This window comes from Chanos chanos, chromosome 15 (genome assembly GCF_902362185.1).
Source record: "Chanos chanos chromosome 15, fChaCha1.1, whole genome shotgun sequence".
Classification (NCBI taxonomy): domain Eukaryota; kingdom Metazoa; phylum Chordata; class Actinopteri; order Gonorynchiformes; family Chanidae; genus Chanos; species Chanos chanos.
Genome location: NC_044509.1, coordinates 4,933,153 through 4,952,446, shown reverse-complemented (window position 1 = coordinate 4,952,446; position 19,294 = coordinate 4,933,153). Strand labels below are relative to the sequence as shown.

Sequence of the window (19,294 nt, the reverse complement as noted above, 5' to 3'; positions counted from 1 at the left end):
AGAGTGAGAGAAAGAGAAAAAAAAGGGGAGAAAGAGATAGGTAAGAGGAGTAAGAGGAGTACGAGGAGTACGAGGACAGGTGGAGAAGCCTGAGGAAAGGAGCTGGATGACGTCCAGATTATTAATGTGAGACGATAAAAGCGCTACCAGTCTGTGTGTAAATTAAAAATACGATGACAGCTCATAAAACAATAAGGATGGAGAGAGAGAGAGAGAGAGAGAGAGAGAGAGAGACTTATGGCTCCTGATCATAAGCATAACCAACGTTTTTATTTTTTTTGTTGTTTTTTTTTGTTTTGTTTTTTTCTTTTTGGAGCGTCTCCTATGTTCATAAAAACGCTGAGTAGCGTGTGGTAGAGCTTCGCTGATTACAGGGCCCCGATGTTCCCTGAAACAGCCACACTTTTTCCTTTCCTCTCCTCTTACAAGAGCCCCAGGGGAAAAGAGCTTTTATGGGACTCCAAAAGTCCTCAGCTACTGCACATCAAACAAGTGATCGTAAAAAGAATAACGATAATAAATAAATAAATAAATAAAGAAGCATCTAGAGTAACTCTGTGTTCCATTCCATTTATAGTACCGTGACGCTCTCTCTCTCACGCATAAACAACCTCGTCAACTTTCAGCCCAAGAACATATCTTGAAATCCCGGTCCCTGATAGCGGAGGACTCTACGACAATCTTTCGGTACAGAATTCGTATCTTAGTCCATGCCGAAGGTTTGGCTGTGTAAGGTGACTGCATTCCCTCCCTGTATTCATTGCGTTATCGTGTTGACCTTTCCCTTCACAGACCTGCCGTCCCAGTCTAGGTGAGAGTCGTTCACCACACTCGTCCTCCGAGATGTATCGCTAAGTCACCCCGTGTCTTCCCGGCACAAACCGCCTGGCGTTATCAGGTAACACAACGCAACGGGATGGGACCGCTGTAAGTTCAGTTTTTTTTTCGTTTCTGAACGCAGCCAGTTACGTTCCCTTCAGCCCCAGCAAGAGCTACCTTTCCTCGGATCGACACGCACCGCACCCCTGAACCTCCGACCGCGAATCCCGAACGCAGGATGCACCTCTGCTCTGGATTTTGCGCAAATATGCTTCTCCCGTTCGCCGTTTTGACCGAGCGTGTAAGCGGGGACAGCGTTTTCGAACTTTGACCATGACGTCCTCTGAATGCCAACAATGTCTGTTCTCGTTACGCCGGGTGCTAAACTGTGACCTTTGACCCCGTCGGGTCACGCCGTAAAGACGGCGTGACCTGCAGGGGTCACAGCAGGGCTCAGAAACTATGGCTTTAACAACAGATGAAAGGATGTACAGCTGGTTTGGTTTTTTCTTTTTTTTTTTTTTTTACTGTGGGCAAACTGGACATTGACAGAGTGCCTCTCCTGTGTGGGACACGGAAAGCTCAGTAGGCTTTGCGGACAGCATGACTCAGTCCTCTAATCAACAAAAAACGACATCAGCGTACTAGTTGACCGGTTTTATTTTATTTTTTAAATCTAATTTTAGAAAAGTTAAATTAAATGAAGCACAAACACGCGCACACACACACACACACACACACACACACTTTTCCTTGCACAGCCAAAATCCCCCACTCTTTCACTATTCCCAATTGAATATGGCTAACTGCTGTCGTCTCAGACAGACTTCTGTCTCCAAACCCACCTGCACATTTCAATAGTGCATTAAAGAGAAACACGCACACACAAGCTGACCCCCCCTCCCCTCCCACAACACACACACACACACACACACACAAGGACGTGTTTGCTTTTCATTTTATCTCTCTGATGACAAAGCACTAAAACCACTACCCTTGTTTTGGAAGGCAGAGTGTATACTATAAAGGGAGGAATGCATTCTCCCTATTGTGGGCCAGAAACCTGTAGTATTCAACGCATTGTTATCAGCCAACAATACCGCCAGCCTTAAAGGTGCTTTTTTTTTCTTTCTTTTTTTCTCTCTGTTTTCCGGAATGAAAGCACAGTTCCTTCAGTCACTAATCCCCACATTTAAACCGAAGTCCCTGAGGTAGCGTCTCCCTATACGGAGCCGGTCGACCCACTGTGATATAAAACGCTAGCGGGCATAGTCGCGCGTTCAGCTCTCTTCAGTCTCCCAGAGGCAAAACGTGTGACCGAAAGCGTGTCCGGATCACGAACCCAGTCAGAGAAACTTCCCCGAGTGTTCCATTACATTTTTTTTTTTGGCCTTTCACGCGCCGTCTAAGTGATTCTAGATGAACCTGAAAGAGCTAGTGAACAACGCTAACAATGAGAGGAGACGAGAGGAAATACCCTGCGCTACATATGTAAAAGCGAGCTTCTTTCATCTTTCGTTTTCTCTCCCTGATAGGAAAATAAAGAGCTTTGATTTACATTACCACGCTCGGATTCCTGCTTCAGTGTTTAGAGTACGACTCCATTCAGAGAGACGGGATCCAGAGGGTAAAATACCCTTAGAGTCTTATCTTTCTGCGTACAAGCCTTCCTCTCTCTTTACCTTCAACCGTGACTAATCTCTCATCTTAAAACAACGGATGCAATACAACACAGACTATAGTGACTCATGTAAAACTGATAGCACACACAAAGTTACGATAAATACGCTACAACATACAGTAGCAGTGAATAAACAACATGACAATACATAATCACGTCAATTCATAACGTAAAACCACGAGAACAAGTGGAGTAGTTTAATGAATTTAAAATTAGCTTCAGGTCGATAATTCAGTTAATTCTCAACTCGCTGACTGACCAGATGCCTGAGTGTGTTAGTGTGTTTGCTCGGTGTTGCAGTGTTGCTGAATCTGTGTTGAGTATTGGATTTCTGTTTGCGTTGAGTGCGTGACTGAGTTGACATTCAAATGTATTGAGTAGACTCTGGTAACTAGTGACAGGGCATTCTGTGGAGGGCTGAATGGAGTTTAAGTGGTGTGTGTTTAGTCCCAGAGATTAAAGCAGCTTTGTGCAATTCAACTGGTAAAACGACGCTGCTCAGGACTCCATGGGACTTCAACACCACAGAGGTTTACCTGGCCCTGCCTCACAGAGAGAAACGATCAGCACACAGGCCAAGAACACAGGCTAGCCGAAAATCACTGGAAACGTGGACAAAACACACACAGACACAAACTTTCACATGGAGACGAAACACAAAACATCTGTAGTCTCTAACACACACACACTTACACAAGTATTTGAAGACATACACATTCCAACAAGTGACTGGAACACAAGGCAATACCTCTTTGCCCCTGACTTACTCGGTGAAAGCTTGGCCTGTTTTCACGGGAACCGTCTCCGTGACAACAGCAGGAGAATTATGGCACGGAGAGGACTGGCCTTGGACTCCGAATACAGTAGACACACCATGGAAATTTACAACAACTGGGCAGTGATACACAGGCTCACAGTCAGGGATTCTCACCGTTGTAGCATTTGTTCACTGTCACCGTATCGCATTATCTGTGACTACAAAAAAAAACAAAAAAACCCATGCATGCACACACATACACACATCACATAGAACACATAGAAAACGCAGAACAAACAAACACACACACACACAACATGGAACACTTACACACACACAGAACACTCATCCATAGCATGTAAAGTAAGTTGAGGGGACCCTGTCATTTCATTATGGTGTGTCTTACCCTTATTGTCACACAAAACACTATTTGTCTCTCAACAATAACAACATGAAAGACCCAACAGTGCCTCTCTCTTTCTCTCTCTCTCTGTCTCTCTCTCTCTCTCTTCTTCTCTCTCTCTCTCTCTCTCTTTCTCTCTCTCTCTCCGTCTCTCTCTCTCTCTCTCTTTCTCTCTCTCTCTCCGTCTCTCTCTCTCTCTCTCCCTCTCTCTCTCCGTCCGTCCCTCTTCGTCCTTACTCCACAAAGGCCTCTATTCTTTCTCTTTATCAGAGAGCACTGCCCACGTTTCCCTGATACTATCGTTTCTTGTAAAAACCTTTCGGAAAAGAGAGAGGGGAGACCACGGAACACTGACATCGTCACGGAGACACATTAATGTTGAGGCACAATCCCAGCTACATCTACACATCACGGGAGACTGAGCTCAACACTCATATACTGTCTTACACACTCAAAAATGACCCCAGTAAGAGTGAATCAGAGAACTGAAATCAGACCATTGGCCAAACTGGTCAAACAGGGCATCGTATCAACCAGCGTTGATGTGGAAGTCGTTATAATGGTTATGTATGATAACTTTATTTGTGTGGCACCTTTTGTTCAGCAGTGTACATACAGAAGTGAACGTAACAACCAACAGCACGGGAGAGCTGATGTGGCATATACTGAATGTAACTGTGGTAAAAAAGAGAGAGAGAAAACAGAGGTGTAGAAAGAAAACAAAAACAAAAAGAAAAGCTGAACGTCGTTTGGAAGTCGTTCCAAAGCTGACGAGGGAGAGACGATTTAGTGGTATCAATGTTGAGTGCAAGAATGAAAGAGCTATGACACAAAAAGACACACTCTCTCTCTCTCTTTCTCTCTCTCTCTGTCTCATGCTCTCTCTGTCTCTGTCTCACGCTTTCTCTCTCTCTCTCTCTCTCTCTCTCCCCCCTCTCTCTCTCTCTCTCTCTCTCTCAAAACAAACCTCTTTTTTTTTTTTTTTTCAAAAACACATCGAAAAGCAGTGAGCCATCATCAAGCATAAAAAGAACAGAGAGAGCGAAAAAAAAAAAAAGAAGAAAAAAGGCAGAGATCAGATAAACCCCCAGTGCTGGTTTGGGGTTTGGCAGGACGACAGAAAAGCAGCCAAAAGAGATGATAGTGTCCGTGAGCTCCTTATTTATCACTACCAGTTTCTGCTTCGCCTTCCCCCAAGAACACACAGACAACCCTCTCCCTCTCCCTCTCTCTCTCTCCATCTCTCTCTCTCTCCCTCGCTCTCTGTCTCTCTTTACTGTGTGAAATCTACAAATAAGAATGAGTCACTCACATGCATGCAAAGAGACATAAACGGTTTGTTTGTTTGTTTGTTTGTTTGTATATTTGTTTATGTGGATCTCTTTTATAATCTCCTTGTCTTCATAGAGTCCTGAACATAAAGTCAAATTGAATATAATGTAATCCAAACGTCAATTAATCGGTCAAGCAAGCAATAAATCTATCAAAATTTATATCATATAAACATTTTTAAATGTATATTCATTACATACTTTTAGGGTTTTATATATATCATATGAGGTAGTGCAAATTGTTTGGAATGTTTGACGGATAGCTCAGGATTATGGGTAAGAATGCGTACCTGCTCTCAGATGCTCCACCCCTTTCCCGCCCATTCAAACAGCTGAAATATGCGTTTGACCTGGGTCATCGTTTCACTTTGACAAGACAAAAACACGCCTGACACCGAACAGGAAGTCGAGGAAAGGAAAAAAAAACCCAACAACAACAAAAGAACTCACTTTCTATCCTTTCCCCAGCCAGAGGGAAAAAGCTCTCCCCTGACCTTTGCATCTCTTTTTCTCTTTGGATTGTGTCTTCTCGGTTTTTGAACACACTTCAAAGCCTTTAAAAGCAACTTAAGGTGCAAAAAAAAAAAAACGACCCCACTACTGGCTGAGTGTTTAAGGAGGAAAACAGAGGAGCCTATTTAAAGGAGGGAGACAGTAGAGAAATGCATACTTCAATGGAGTAGTAATTAACCCCTGCTACTCTCCCAAAGTCAAAAGCCCAGGACAATAAAGTTACACTACAAGGACTGTCTCCTTAAAATTGATGGAAAAACTGAGACCTTGTATGTCTGGTGGGTTTTTTTTTTACATGGCTGTCCATTCATTTGAGAATAGAGGCTCCCCGTCTATTACCCAGATAGTATCGACCGGAGCTATAGACAGCCACGTATGACCTGCACTGGCGACCGATGGAGCAGATTTTTGCATTAAGCTGAGGAGATGACCAGAGTGGTACGAAAGTGCTGTTTTTTACATCTGCTCAGTTCAGATCGTTTTCCAGATGTTGCTCTTCCTTTGCTTTTGAAAAATCCATCTTAAGAGTTGAAATGCGTCTGATGTAGACAGGTCAAAGTCCGGCCCAGTCTTTGCCAGTGCCCACTCACATGAGAGAAGGAGGAAGAAAAAGAAGAACGCAAGCTGAGGACCGCAGCCGGGGTCAAATTCACTCTTCAGTGTCGAGAATTTGAGATTAGAGGAAGGGGAGAGAGACAGAGAGACGGAGAGAGTGAGACAGACAGACAAAGTCAGAGAGAGAAAGACAGACAGAAGGTGAGAGAGAGCCAGAGAGAGAGAGAGGGAGAGAGAGAGCGAGAGAGAGAGAGAGAGAGTGTCAACACACTGATTTATTCATCTATCTGCGGACATCCGGTTCTCAAGAACTTCCTGTCACTCCAGTTTCTCTTCCCATGCCTCCCTTTGTGTGGGCAGTTCACTCACACTCACACACACACACACACGTACACACACACACACACACACACACACACACACACACACACTCACACACACACACACACAAACATACTTCGAGCTGTAAATCGGGTAAATCCGGTTTTTGCCCCCAAAAATGTCGCAGTTATCAAGAGCTACAGACCACCAAACAACAGATTATAAAGCTTGCAAACATACACACACACACACACACACACACACACACACTCACAGACACACACACACAAACACTTCACTCATAGACTTTGCTCTAAGACACACTCACACTCACACTGCTCTTGTGCAGATACACATATGTTTTTCAGTTCACCATTTTTTAATATTCATTTCTAAAGAAAACAGGATAATGCCCGGACCAAACTTTTTTTTTTTTCAGTCTTTCAAAGAGAGGAATCAATGAGAAATGTACCGCATTCAGACCAGCAAGTTCAGGCAAGGGGCACAAATATCCCAGCCATCTTCCCCGCTTTGAGTCATGTTCTCACAAAGACATTCGTTCACTAATTCCTTTGACTCACAGAAAACAGCTTTTTTTTTTTTTTATTAGGATAAGCTGTTTGCAACAGTATGGCTGCCCCCCCAACCCCCCCCCCCCCCCACCCTCAAAAAAGGGGAATTTCTCTCCCCAAGCACAAAAATCATATTTGTAAGGTTTCTTTGATCTGATGCCTATGGAGGGTGTGTTAGAGGCGATAGATTTTGGAAAGCGAAAACTCAAGGGGGGATGTTTGGACAAACTGAGGAGCCAGTGAGGTCACTCGTGTAAATATTTGGAACCTTTTTCATTCCAAGTCTAGCAGCGCATGCCAAGTCTCCTCCACAGCAGTGACCCAAAGGGCACTGAAGTGTTCGCACTGACCGCATTAACACTACCACAAACACCAATGTTCAACTATACGACATTAACACTACCACTAACACCAGCGTTCATCTATACGACATTCTCACTACCACTAACACCAGCATTCATCTATACGACATTAACACTACCACTAACACCAATGTTCATTTATACAACATTAACACTAACACTAACACATACACTCATCTATACGACATTAACACTACCACTAACACATACGCTCATCTATACGACATTAACACTACCACTAACACATACGCTCATCTATACGACATCAACACTACCACTAACACCAATGGTCATTTATAAGACATTAACACTACCACTAACACCAACGTTCATCTATACAACATTAACACTACCACTAACCACATCTAACACCAACGTTCATCTATACAACATTAACACTACCACTAACACCAGCATCCATCTATACGACATTAACACTACCACTAACACCAGCGTTCATCTAAACGACATTAACACTACCACCAACACCAGCGTTCATCTATACAACATTAACACTACCACTAACACCAGCGTTCATCTAAACGACATTAACACTACCACTACCACTAACACCAGCGTTCATCTATACGACATTAACACTACCACTAACACCAATGTTTATCTATACGACATTAACACTACCACTAACACCAATGTTCATCTATATGACATTAACACTACCACTAACACCAGTGTTCATCTATACGACATTAACACTAACACTAACACCAGTGTTCATCTATATGACATTAACACTACCACTAACACCTGCGTTCATCTATACGACATTAACACTATCACTAACACCAGCGTTCATCTATACAACATCAACACTACCACTAACACCAATGTTCATCTATATGACATCAACACTACCACTAACACCAATGTTCATTTAGACAACATTAACACTACCACTAACAACAGCATTCATCTATACGACATCAACACTACCACTAACACCAATGTTCATCTATACGACATTAACACTACCACTAACACCAATGTTCATCTATACAACATCAACACTACCACTAACACCAGCATTCATCTATACGACATTAACACTACCACTAACACCAGCGTTCATCTATACAACATCAACACTACCACTAACACCAGCATTCATCTATACAACATCAACACTACCACTAACACCAGCATTCATCTATACGACATTAACACTACCACTAACACCACTGTTCATCTATACAACATCAACACTACCACTAACACCAGCATTCATCTATACGACATTAACACTACCACTAACACCAATGTTCATCTACATGTTATGTTATGCTTTATTGATCCCCATAGGGAAATTTGCCTCTGTACTCAACCCATCTTAACTACTCTGGAGCTGTGGGCAGAAGTTATATAGAAATACAATACATTTATATACCTTATATGTATATATATCAAGTTTCAAGTTTATTTAGAGCCCAATATCACTATTTAAAGTATCAAAGCTTTAGATGCTCCCAACAAACATATGGATAAATGGTATATATAATATAATATATAGTGTTCATACATATGGATAGACAGATAGATGAATGGATAGAGAGATAAATAGATAGACGGATTGATAGACAGAAAAACAAAAGGACAGAACAGACAGACAGACAGACAGACAGATAGATAGATAGATAGATAGATAGATAGATAGATAGATAGATAGATAGATAGATAGATAGATAGATAGATAGATAGCCACCTGAATTCAGTATTCATGGGCTCCTGGAGATGCTGATTTAGCTGATTCAGGTGTGTTACACTGAGCTTTATTGGTGAGGAAATGAATGTGAGTGAAGCTAGTAAGCGTGAGTTGCAATGCTATAAAAACTCTCTGTGAACATTTACTTGCTGCTTAATAATACATCGGTGATGTGTGCACAGCGATTTGAGTCCTGGTCACCTTCCTTTGCATAAAGGGGTTTAAAATTTTCCAAACCATTCCACAGCCCTCTCACGAGGTGGTCAGTGGGATCTTGGACGCTCGCGTTCTGATTTTGAAAAAAAAAAAAAACATTTGCATGAGAGGAACTGTTCTCAGATGCAAATGAATGGAAAGCTACAAAAGGAGAAACGAAGGGGGAGGTGAAACTTCTGTCAAAATGTGCCGTGCCACACGTGCGGAAGGAGGTCAACCGTCTGTCAAAGAGGCTCTGAGACACACATAAAAAAGGTGGGCGGGTTTGTCTTGGCACACTTATTCCTACTGACTGTTAGGATCAGCTCTTCTCTGTGCGTGGTCGTTTAAAATTGTGGATTTTTGTCTTTAAGAAATTAATCCGACGAGCAAACTTTGATGTGAGGCTTGGCTTTCCTTTTCAGAGAGATGAAGTCAAGACAAGCCGTTATTTAGCAATTTAAAGGTCAGTGTTGAAAACGTTCATTGAGAGTTTTTTCAATTTTTTTCCAGGTAACGCTGTGTACAATTCAATTCAGCAATACAACACAATACAGTACTCCTCCACAACCGCAGAATCAGTTTCAGGCTTTGCACGTACACTACGTGACAACAAAATCAACGTAATTTAACCTACCAAGTAAACAGTCACTGAAAAACACTCAGAGACAGATGCTAGGAGTCTGAAGGAGGATGTGCAAACATCGTTTGCCTTTATTAACATTACAAGCACATCCCGCGCAATGATTGGTGCATTTCAAACACCTTGACCAAACACATCACTAGCTATGCACAATCTGAAATAAGTTTGTCATGCTAAAAGCAGCAGTAAATCACATCCCCAGATACACACATACAAGGAGGCAAGCCAAACCCCATAATATTACAGAGACAGGGTTCCTTTTCTAAACCAAAAATAGATCCACTTTTCCAACTATAATCCAAAGTTGGACAGATTCAGAGTGATGAAGAAGCTGTTTACTTCCAAAAGACTTGTCAAACTCCCAGTCCAATATATGGACTGATTGTAATTGAATGTTTTGCGTCCCCATAAGCAGAGGCTTGTAAGCCTTCGGATATCTTTTAAGAGGGAGTTAGCCGAAACTGGCTTCTTTTCACGATCCGGACGAGTCGAGAACCGCAAGTCAGAGGCTGGAATCCGTCCGTCACATCCTCTGAGGTTATGACAAAACTACCACAGCAGAGACTCATCACTGAAACCCCCCCCCCCCCCCGCCCCCGAAAAAGGAAAAACAAAAGGAAAAAACAATGAAACTTTATCCGAAGGAAGGATTCGCGCCCGGGTTTTGGTTCCATGAGCCGTCGTGAGTCGGGTCGAGGCTGAAACCTGAGGCCTATGTGGCTGGCAGTGTGTCTATTGTCCATATACAGGGAAGTTTAAGCACGGTAGCCGTTATAACTGTTACAGGGGAAGCACGTAAGGGTATGAAAAGATACAAATGTGGGGTCAATGACTGACCCTGTTTGCTTTGGCAGTCATCTTTGTTGTTGCTGCTGTTGTTTTTTTCTTTAGCGTCTTTGGCATGGAGATAAAGTAACAAAGCAGAAAACTGGTTTCTGTTTCAGTAGCATGTTTTCACTGACTATAAAAAAAAACAACAAAAAAAGCAAAATCACTCAAAATCAACCTGGCCTCTCTGAGATCTATGTACTAAGGGACACAAAAGAGAACTTTTGAGCCTTGTTCCCTCTCTCTCTCTCTCTCTCTGCCCTTCTCTTGCCCCCCCCCTTCTCTTCCACTCCCCCCTCTCTCTTACCCCCTCTCTCTTACCCTCTCTCTCTTCTCCTCTCTCTCTGTGATGAGGGGGAGTGACTACAGTGACAGCTGTGTCCAAAATCTGTCACTGTCAGTGCCAGGAACCTGGGGACAAGTTCCATAACAACAGACACCCCCTCCTCCCTCCTCCCTCCTCCCTCCATCTCTCTCTTTTCCATCCCCTCTCCCAACAGTTCTTTTTTTCATCTCTTCGTTCCCTCCTTCTTAGATCTAAAACACAGTAGACATATCATCCCTCTCCTCTCTCTCTCTCTCTCTCTCGGTCTCCCTCTCTCTGTCTCATAAACTCAGTCATAAATCTCTCTGGTGTGGACAGATGGAAGGACGAGCGATGGGGTAAGTGTGCCAAAAAGAGGGGAGGAGGGAAGAGAGAAGATTCTCCTCTCTCTCTCTCTCTCTCGTGATCAGTTTTCCACTCCCCCCCCCCCCCTCCCCTCCCGGGGGTATCCGCTCCACCTGAACTGAGCCGTTTGCCCTCTCCGCGACATTCGGCTAAAAAAAAAAAAAAAAAATTCATGGTGTTCCTCAAAATGTCTGGGCCCTCATTTTTTGACTGATAGCACATGGTGATCCCGAAAAAATGATCCTGGGCACACAAGTTCAGCCTGGGCTCAAAGACTTCTCAAATCAATAACTACGCTTCATTCTGGTAACCTGCAGTTAGCAGGCAGCTCTCAGTGTAAGATAGAGCAGAGCATATGTTAAACGTGTATAGAAGATCGTAAAGCAAATGAAAGCTATACCTCAACCCTAAACTCCTCACGCTGACTCTGCCTGTCCAGACCCTCACCTACTTACTGAGTTACCTAAACAAATTTTCTGACGATCTGTCTCCTCGTACCAGTGCACGAGTAACAAGGGCGGAAATTACATTCAACCGTTTCTGACTCCAAGCGCTGCTGTTATTCAGATTTCAGAGCTGTGGTGTGAATATTTGTAATGAAATGAGTGACCGTGATTGGTTAGCGTACGGAACGGAACAGCAGAGGATCCACCAAGATCTGACGCTTAGTATCCTGTAATTTACTGTGCAACAATATATGCATGATTTCCAGCAATCTCAACCAGAAATCCTTCATAAATTCACTTCATCTGGGCAGGTAATCCACTGTTAATGTAGAGAGCGAGGCTAGTTGAGCCATCTAGGTAACGGACAGCTACGCATAACAATGTTAAATCGTTTAACTGTAAACCTTTTAAACATGCCTGTCCAAAAAGACAGTCTACAGCAATAAACCAAGTTTGAGTAAATAAAGTATTGCAATTAATTTAAAAATGAAATAATCAATAGGTAAGGAATAGCGGACCTGAAAACACACACACACACGCACGCACACACACACATACACACACACTAACCAAAATAACCAAGGGCTGGTATGAACAGTGGAAAACATCCCTCTTTATAACCTTCATCTGAAAAATCACGTGACGTCAGCAGAAATCTGTTTTAGTAAATGGGGATCGAGTAGCTTTAGCTTCAAAGGAGAGCTACGCATTTCAAAGAAAACAAGAAGTCAGTGTATAATTAAAAGAAAGCAATGAACAGGTTGTGTGGAGGTCATTCGCTTGGGGAAAGATGCAATTTACATATTTCCCTGCATCACTTCCAGGCAAATAACCAACTTGAATGTCTCCAACCATGTTATTAAATTGCTAATCACAAAATTAAATTGCCAAAAACAAGACCAAACATGACGAGATACAAAAAAATACTTCCATACACTACATTTACAATAAATCTGCCACCATGGGAAATATTTCTCTCCACTCTGTCATCGGATAAGATTAGATTAGATTGGATTAAACCAGATTAGATTATTTAACAGCCATATAACCAGTAGATCAGGCTGCTGGGCATCGTACAAATGTCAAATCTGGCTGTCTCACGACATCTATACCGGACTGGTTCCCACCAGATACAGTGACATGAGTGTCTGAAAACGCATTGCCATGACAACATGAAACAATCGCCTGGTTTAAAGGAAAAAAATGACCCACAGTTCACATTTAATGCGTTTTACAAAATTAACACATTAAAGGGAACGGAAAGTTGGTTCCCAGTGGTGTAGTTGTGGTTTGATTTGTTTTTCCAAAAACAAACTGAGAGGATTACACAAAATTCCTGATTAAATTAATCACAGGACTTCAAAACACAACGCTGTCATAGCTTATTAATTCAGTGAGAAACCCGTGTGTCTACGTGTGTGTGTGTGTGTGAAATGTCGGTCAATATCCAGTGGCTCCTGTAATCAGACCATTCCGAATAAAGGAAAGAAGGAAAAAGATCCCATTTATTATTATTATTTTTTTCAACCCAATTGTCCAAATCTGTCCTGCGTCTATTCAGAGATTCACACCCAGTCGTAAGCTGTTCAGTCCACAGATACCCCAAAGACTGCTGGGACATATCCACGACACTAAGGTACGGGTACACGCAGGAGGAGACCCTGTGTGCCTGTTTGTGTGCGTTCGAGGATGGGGAGGGGCGGGGCAAGGGCGGTGGCTCAGACCCTTACCTTGTCCAGCAGGGGTTGGCACTGGGGTACTTTGTTCCCTGGACTCTCCAGTTTCACAATGGTGATGAAGATACTGTCCTGTCTCTCGTCCTCACTGGTGTTACACAATGACAGTGGGTGAGACTACAGAGAGAGAGAGAGAGAGAGAGAGAGAGAGAGAGAGAGAGAGATTAATCAAAGGAAGAACATTATTTGCTGACTGCAATACTGATATGTAGTAGTTCAGGAAACACGTTTGACGTTTCAAAGCGATGAATCGTGTAAATAAATAATCCTGGGATTATGGGAAACGTTCATGGAAAAAACTGCTAGGAGACTGAAATTCTTTCTTGAATAAATTCTGAGGCAAATAAAAAAATAAAATAAAATAATTTCTTTCACTGATAACCTGATCATATAGACAGACTTTCTCAACGAGACCCTTCACTGCAGACAGATTTAATGTCACACACACACACACACACACACACAGTGTGTGTGTGAGTGTGTGTGTGTGTGTGATAGGATCCCCTGTCTCTCTGATGTTGATGGTGCACAGATGATTCACACCTCTTCCTCTACATGTGGGCACACATTTGACTAATAGCTGTCTTATCAAAGATGACCAAAAGAAATGAAAGGAAAAGAAGAAGAAGAAAAAAAAGAAACCCTCCACCCATCCGGTCCTCCCATTTCCCATAAAACATGACAGGTACTAAATCACACACACACAAACACACACACACAGGACCTCCCTTCACACTCACTGACCATTAAGAATTATGAAGGAACAAACAAAAAACAACCTGTGCGTGTGTGTGTGTGTGTGTGTGTGTGTGTGTGTTTTTTTTTTTGGACACCAATACAGAACACTTTAAAAAGATTAGCAAAGCAAAACCCTTAAAATGAGTTCAAAAAACAAAACGAAACAAAACAAAAGTTTGACAAGTTTCCCATCATGGCAAGCTGGAAAATTCTACAGCAGTCAGATAGTAGAAACACACTGACAGACATTACACACACAGCTAAGGCTACTTGCAGCCATGCTCTGTATTAACCACATTCACATTTGTACTACAGAGGTGGGGGAGAGAAAGGGAGAGATGGAACTGAGTAATTCTGACCACAGAACTCTTCTCTGTATAAACGTAAAACGGGTGAGGAAACCCGGTGGGACCGATTCTTGCCGCCCATAACGCGGCCACGGAGGAAAATCTGTGGACGTTTACAGTTCCGACCAACTGTCCATAAATCTCCAGCCCCCATCCACCCCCCAGCCTCCACACCCAGCGCCTACCCCAGCAGTGCTTCATGTGGCTGGGCACAGAGGCCACGGTGGTCCCCCTGGTCTTACCGAGCGGAAATCCTAAAATTAAAAGAACCGTGGGGAGGGTGACATCATCAGCTGGCAATCTGTCCAAACGCGCTGACGTCACAAGCGTATCAGAGGGCTAGTGCATGTCAATCAGAGAGGCAGAATGAAAGAGGCGAAGGAGGAGAGAGAGAAAATGGGGGGGGGGAGAGAAGAGGAAGGCTAAGAGAGAGAAAAAGGGGCTGAGAGAGAGAAAGAGAGGGGGCAGGAGAAAGAGAGAGAGAGAGAGAGAGAGAGAGAGAGCCTAAAAGAAAAACGACTGAACTCTCATCTGATTTTGTTTACATATCAGTTAAAAAGCTATCATTCACATGTTCCTTAGGATTAGAGCTAAGTACATCTCATACAGATTCCTTTGAACGTTAAGGAACAGAAAAACCAAAAAAAGAGCCCACCCAAATGCAATTCCATCAATCTATTCTTGTAATTCTTATGAAAAACGACGTGGGGACTCGTTGCCATAAGCCACAAGAGAAGCTTTAAGATTCTGAACATTATGTCAGAGAAATTGAAACTTCGTCTGTTTCTAATACAGCACAGCACTGAACTCTGGGCGTTCGATGATGACACACTGATGTGAAATCATAAGTTTCGTGGCAGCAACAGACCAAGAAGCGAACTCTAAATGTGACTCTGGTCAAATTTATATCTCTGACAATGCCGCCCTATAACCCCGCAGAGGTGGTCTTACTGCTCGGCCGTCCAGACCCAAGGACATTTCTGAGGTGTCCTCAGGAGAACAACCACAACAACAACAACAACAACAACAACAACAACAACAACATGAGTTTTACACTCCCAGTATTTGGGCATCTTTTTTGTTTTCTACCGGCAAATCAACCAGTGACAACACTGAACGCAGCTCATTAAACCTGACTTGTCTATTTTTTTTTTTAAATTTCAGAAACGACAGACCTAAGACGCTAGTGACTGAAAACAGCGGCGTGGATACGTTAGCTCTCTCTGTACCCAAAGGACTCATCTTCATTTGGGTTTGTGAGACTGGCGGTGGTGGGGGGGAGGAGGAGGAGGAGGAAGGCTGACAAACTGGGGCCTGGGATCCAAACTCGTGAGGTCTCCATTTCACAGGGAGCTCAAACCACCGCGCTCACAAAGCGTTCGGCGTTCAGGGAGCCCACGCCGGTCAGCGTGTTCCGTCTGTACGCGTTACATGCCAAAATAAGACGTCCCTTTGCTTTCCTCTGTAGCTGCGCTAAAAAGGAATTCCTCTCTGTTGCAATCATAGTCCTTCAATAAAAAATACTCAGGGGTGGAAAAAAAAAAAGAAAGAAAGAAAGAAAAAAGAAAAGAGAGAGGAAAAAAAACGGGAAAACAAACAGAACAGAGATGGACAACCAGAAGGGGAAATGAAAAAATTCTCTATAGAGAAGCCAATACATTTGTTTGTTTGCTTGTTTGTTTGTTTGTTCGTTCCAATTCTGTTTACCCTGTGGGTTTCCTCTCCTCTCGTCAGTCTCCTGACTGTTGTGGCAGGGGAGCGCAGGAGTGAGGAGGGAGAGGAGGACCGAGCTACTGTTTCTGATCACCGATCAGCTGCCACTCAATCTCAACATGCCAAAGTCACAACGCAGAGGAATTTTTACGGTGTTTTTTTTGTGCCACTCTCTACACAAAGGAGAGGGAAACAGGAAAGAGGTAGGCGTGACCACATTAAAATGCTGGCCAATAAGATTTCTCGTTTTCCTTTTTTACTGCTTAACGTGAAGAGTGGTTAGATAAGTGATTGGCAGGAATTGGAAAAGATTCCCTCCCACACTGAAAAAGCTATGAGAGGCAGCCAAACAGAGAGCGCGTCAAGGAAGAACTCTATTAAACCGAATCCTTCTGGGGTTTTTTCTTCTTTTTTTTTTTTCACCCCTCTCCCCTTGCCCCTTCACTCTCATCCCCATCCCTCTCTCTCTCTCTCCCTCTCTCTCTCTCTCTCTCTCTCTCAAATTCTCAAAACTCTTCCCCCTCTAGCAACATCCAAATATTTGGCCGGTAAACCAGCGTGTGTTCAGATCCAGTATCCCGTGGGACCGTCAACAACATTCTCTGTCCACTCCTCACAGCTGGGATCTTCAATCAGAGTCCAATCCAGGCAGCCTGTTAAGCGCAGCCCAGTCAAAGCCCCCTATCAAAAAGACACCTGTGTCCATCTCCGACAGCTCATGTGTGTGTGTGTGTACTTGAAACTAGCAACAGATGACAAACACTAGACCACAGAGAAGATATAGAACGACACATTTGTATGCCTTGTGTGTGTGTGTGTGTGTGTGTGTGTGTGTGTGTGTGTGTGTGAAAAAGAGAGACAGCGTTTACACAAACAGGGTCTCCACTCGAGCGCAGGAGAATGTGAAAGCATATGGCGGAGTTCTTTCGATCCCGGTGCTTTTAAGACCTCACGTATCTCATACATTGTTAAGCATCAACCATCTGAGCAGATTTTTGGAGCCCCTTTTGTCCACATTCATCAAACCTGACATCTGGTATTTTTTAATATCCACACAATTCAATTACAATAGCTACGCTTTCCGCTGATTTAGGCAAAATTAGCTCAGCAGAGAAGCATATGCAGAAAGACTTAAGACTTCTTAGGTTACAGCTTCACTCATTCAAACCGTTGGCAAAAGAGCCTGAAATACGCCAAAATATGACATTAAAAAAGCAGCAATAGCTGCACGAAGGGGAAATATTTAACTCTATGATCAACTGTACAGCTCATTCAACGCGTAATGTGATGTTACCTATCTCACTCTCTGTCTCACACACACACACACACGCACGCACTCACACACACACACATTACCACAAAGATGCTGTTACTCCATATTTGCACCACTCATCTCAAACACAGAGTGATAATTATTACATAATGCTGATTATTACAGTACTATTCCTTGATTCTCACTGTGAATCTGCCACGGAAACACACAAACTCAGTTTTCCAATTCTGCGGTGTGGACCTCACTGGTCCTGCAGGAGAGAAAACACTGAGCAGGAATGTTAGAGTACAAACGGCGTGAGACAGCTGTCTGGGCACAGCCTGAAACTCTTTCATTCAGTCTGAGAAGGACGACAGCCACACCAAGGCATGTTATATATGTTCTCTAAGCCCTGCACGGCCAGGAAACCCAATACCTGACAGGCAAAGGCCTGCCCGCCTGCTGGTTCTGTGGCAAGGAGTTACTGTTGGGGAGCCAGAGTGGGCATACAGGAGAAGGATGGGTGTGTGGATGGGCGGAGGGACACGAAGGTTCGAGAGCACGTGTGTGTTTGTGTGCATCTGTGTATTTCTGCACATAACGGTCACGTAAACATCAGCTCGACTTCCACGGGATGAGTCACTTACCAAAAAAAAAAAAAAAAAAAACGAACGAGTAAACGTTAACCTTTAATTACGGTTCGGTACTAATTCGAAAGAAACAAGATACAATGAACACAGATACAAAGGCCAATTACAATGGAGATATAGCTGCAGGGATCATGAGTGGAGGCATGGGCTGTCAAACAGCCAAAACTTCTCTGTCTCCCGTCGCCAGATATCTGTGAGAAACACTTAGGCAATGCTGGAAAACTACAGAGTCCTCACTGAGACAGAAAGGGGAGCGGGGGGGGGAGAAGAAGAAGAAGAAGAAGAGTAGTAGTCTGGAAAAGTGGGATCTCTGATCAGCGGAGAGAAAAAGGAGGTATTACAAGCTCAATCCTGTCCAAACACGAGCCGTGTCGGGTTTCCCTCACAGAACCAGGACCGCGTCCAGCCCGCGGTACCGCTCAGCATGACTCCAGAGCAATTAGGCTACAGCATAGCCAAAAGTTCACTACAAGTCTACTCCAAACCCCCCGACAGAGAGACGGAGAGAGAGAGAGAAAAGAGAGAGCTAGAGATGACAGATGTTATTGGGAGGCGTTCTGAAATGACAACCTTTTTAGTGGAGAAATGATCCGCGAGCGGCGACTTATACAGTTGGCCTGTTTCAGTTTTACTTTTTGTTAACATCTTTGATACCCATAAAATTACAACACATCTAATTTAGCGGTAATCTCTGACTGCCTACATACACAACTTCTGCTTCTCTCACTTACTCCGGTCGTTCAGTGCATGTCTGTAAGCTTTACATAGGGTTTATGAATCAGTCCAGAAAAACGACAAAACAGGAAAGTCCTTCTCGCTGACTGGAATGTCTAGGTACCAAGGACGTGTTGTATGTATATGGTAAACACACAAATCATTTTCAAATAGTGATGTCGGCACATGCCTGAAGTTTAGTAAATCTCCATATTTCAGTGCTGTTGCGCGCAGACCGAACAGCAGGGGGCGCATGACTCCCTACTGCGAGCGTGCGCGCGCGCACACACACACTCATACACGAACGCACACGCGCGCACACACACAC

General features: G+C 43.4%; 1 protein-coding gene across 1 annotated transcript in view; it reads right to left on the bottom strand.

Annotated features, from left to right (window-relative positions):
* rnf43 (ring finger protein 43) overlaps positions 1-19,294 on the bottom strand; it is an 88,287-nt gene that overhangs the window by 17,481 nt on the left and 51,512 nt on the right. Inside the window, exon 2 of the mRNA XM_030792699.1 lies at positions 13,547-13,669. Within this exon, the coding sequence (XP_030648559.1) occupies positions 13,547-13,669 (123 nt within the window). The remainder of the gene's footprint in view (positions 1-13,546; positions 13,670-19,294) is intronic.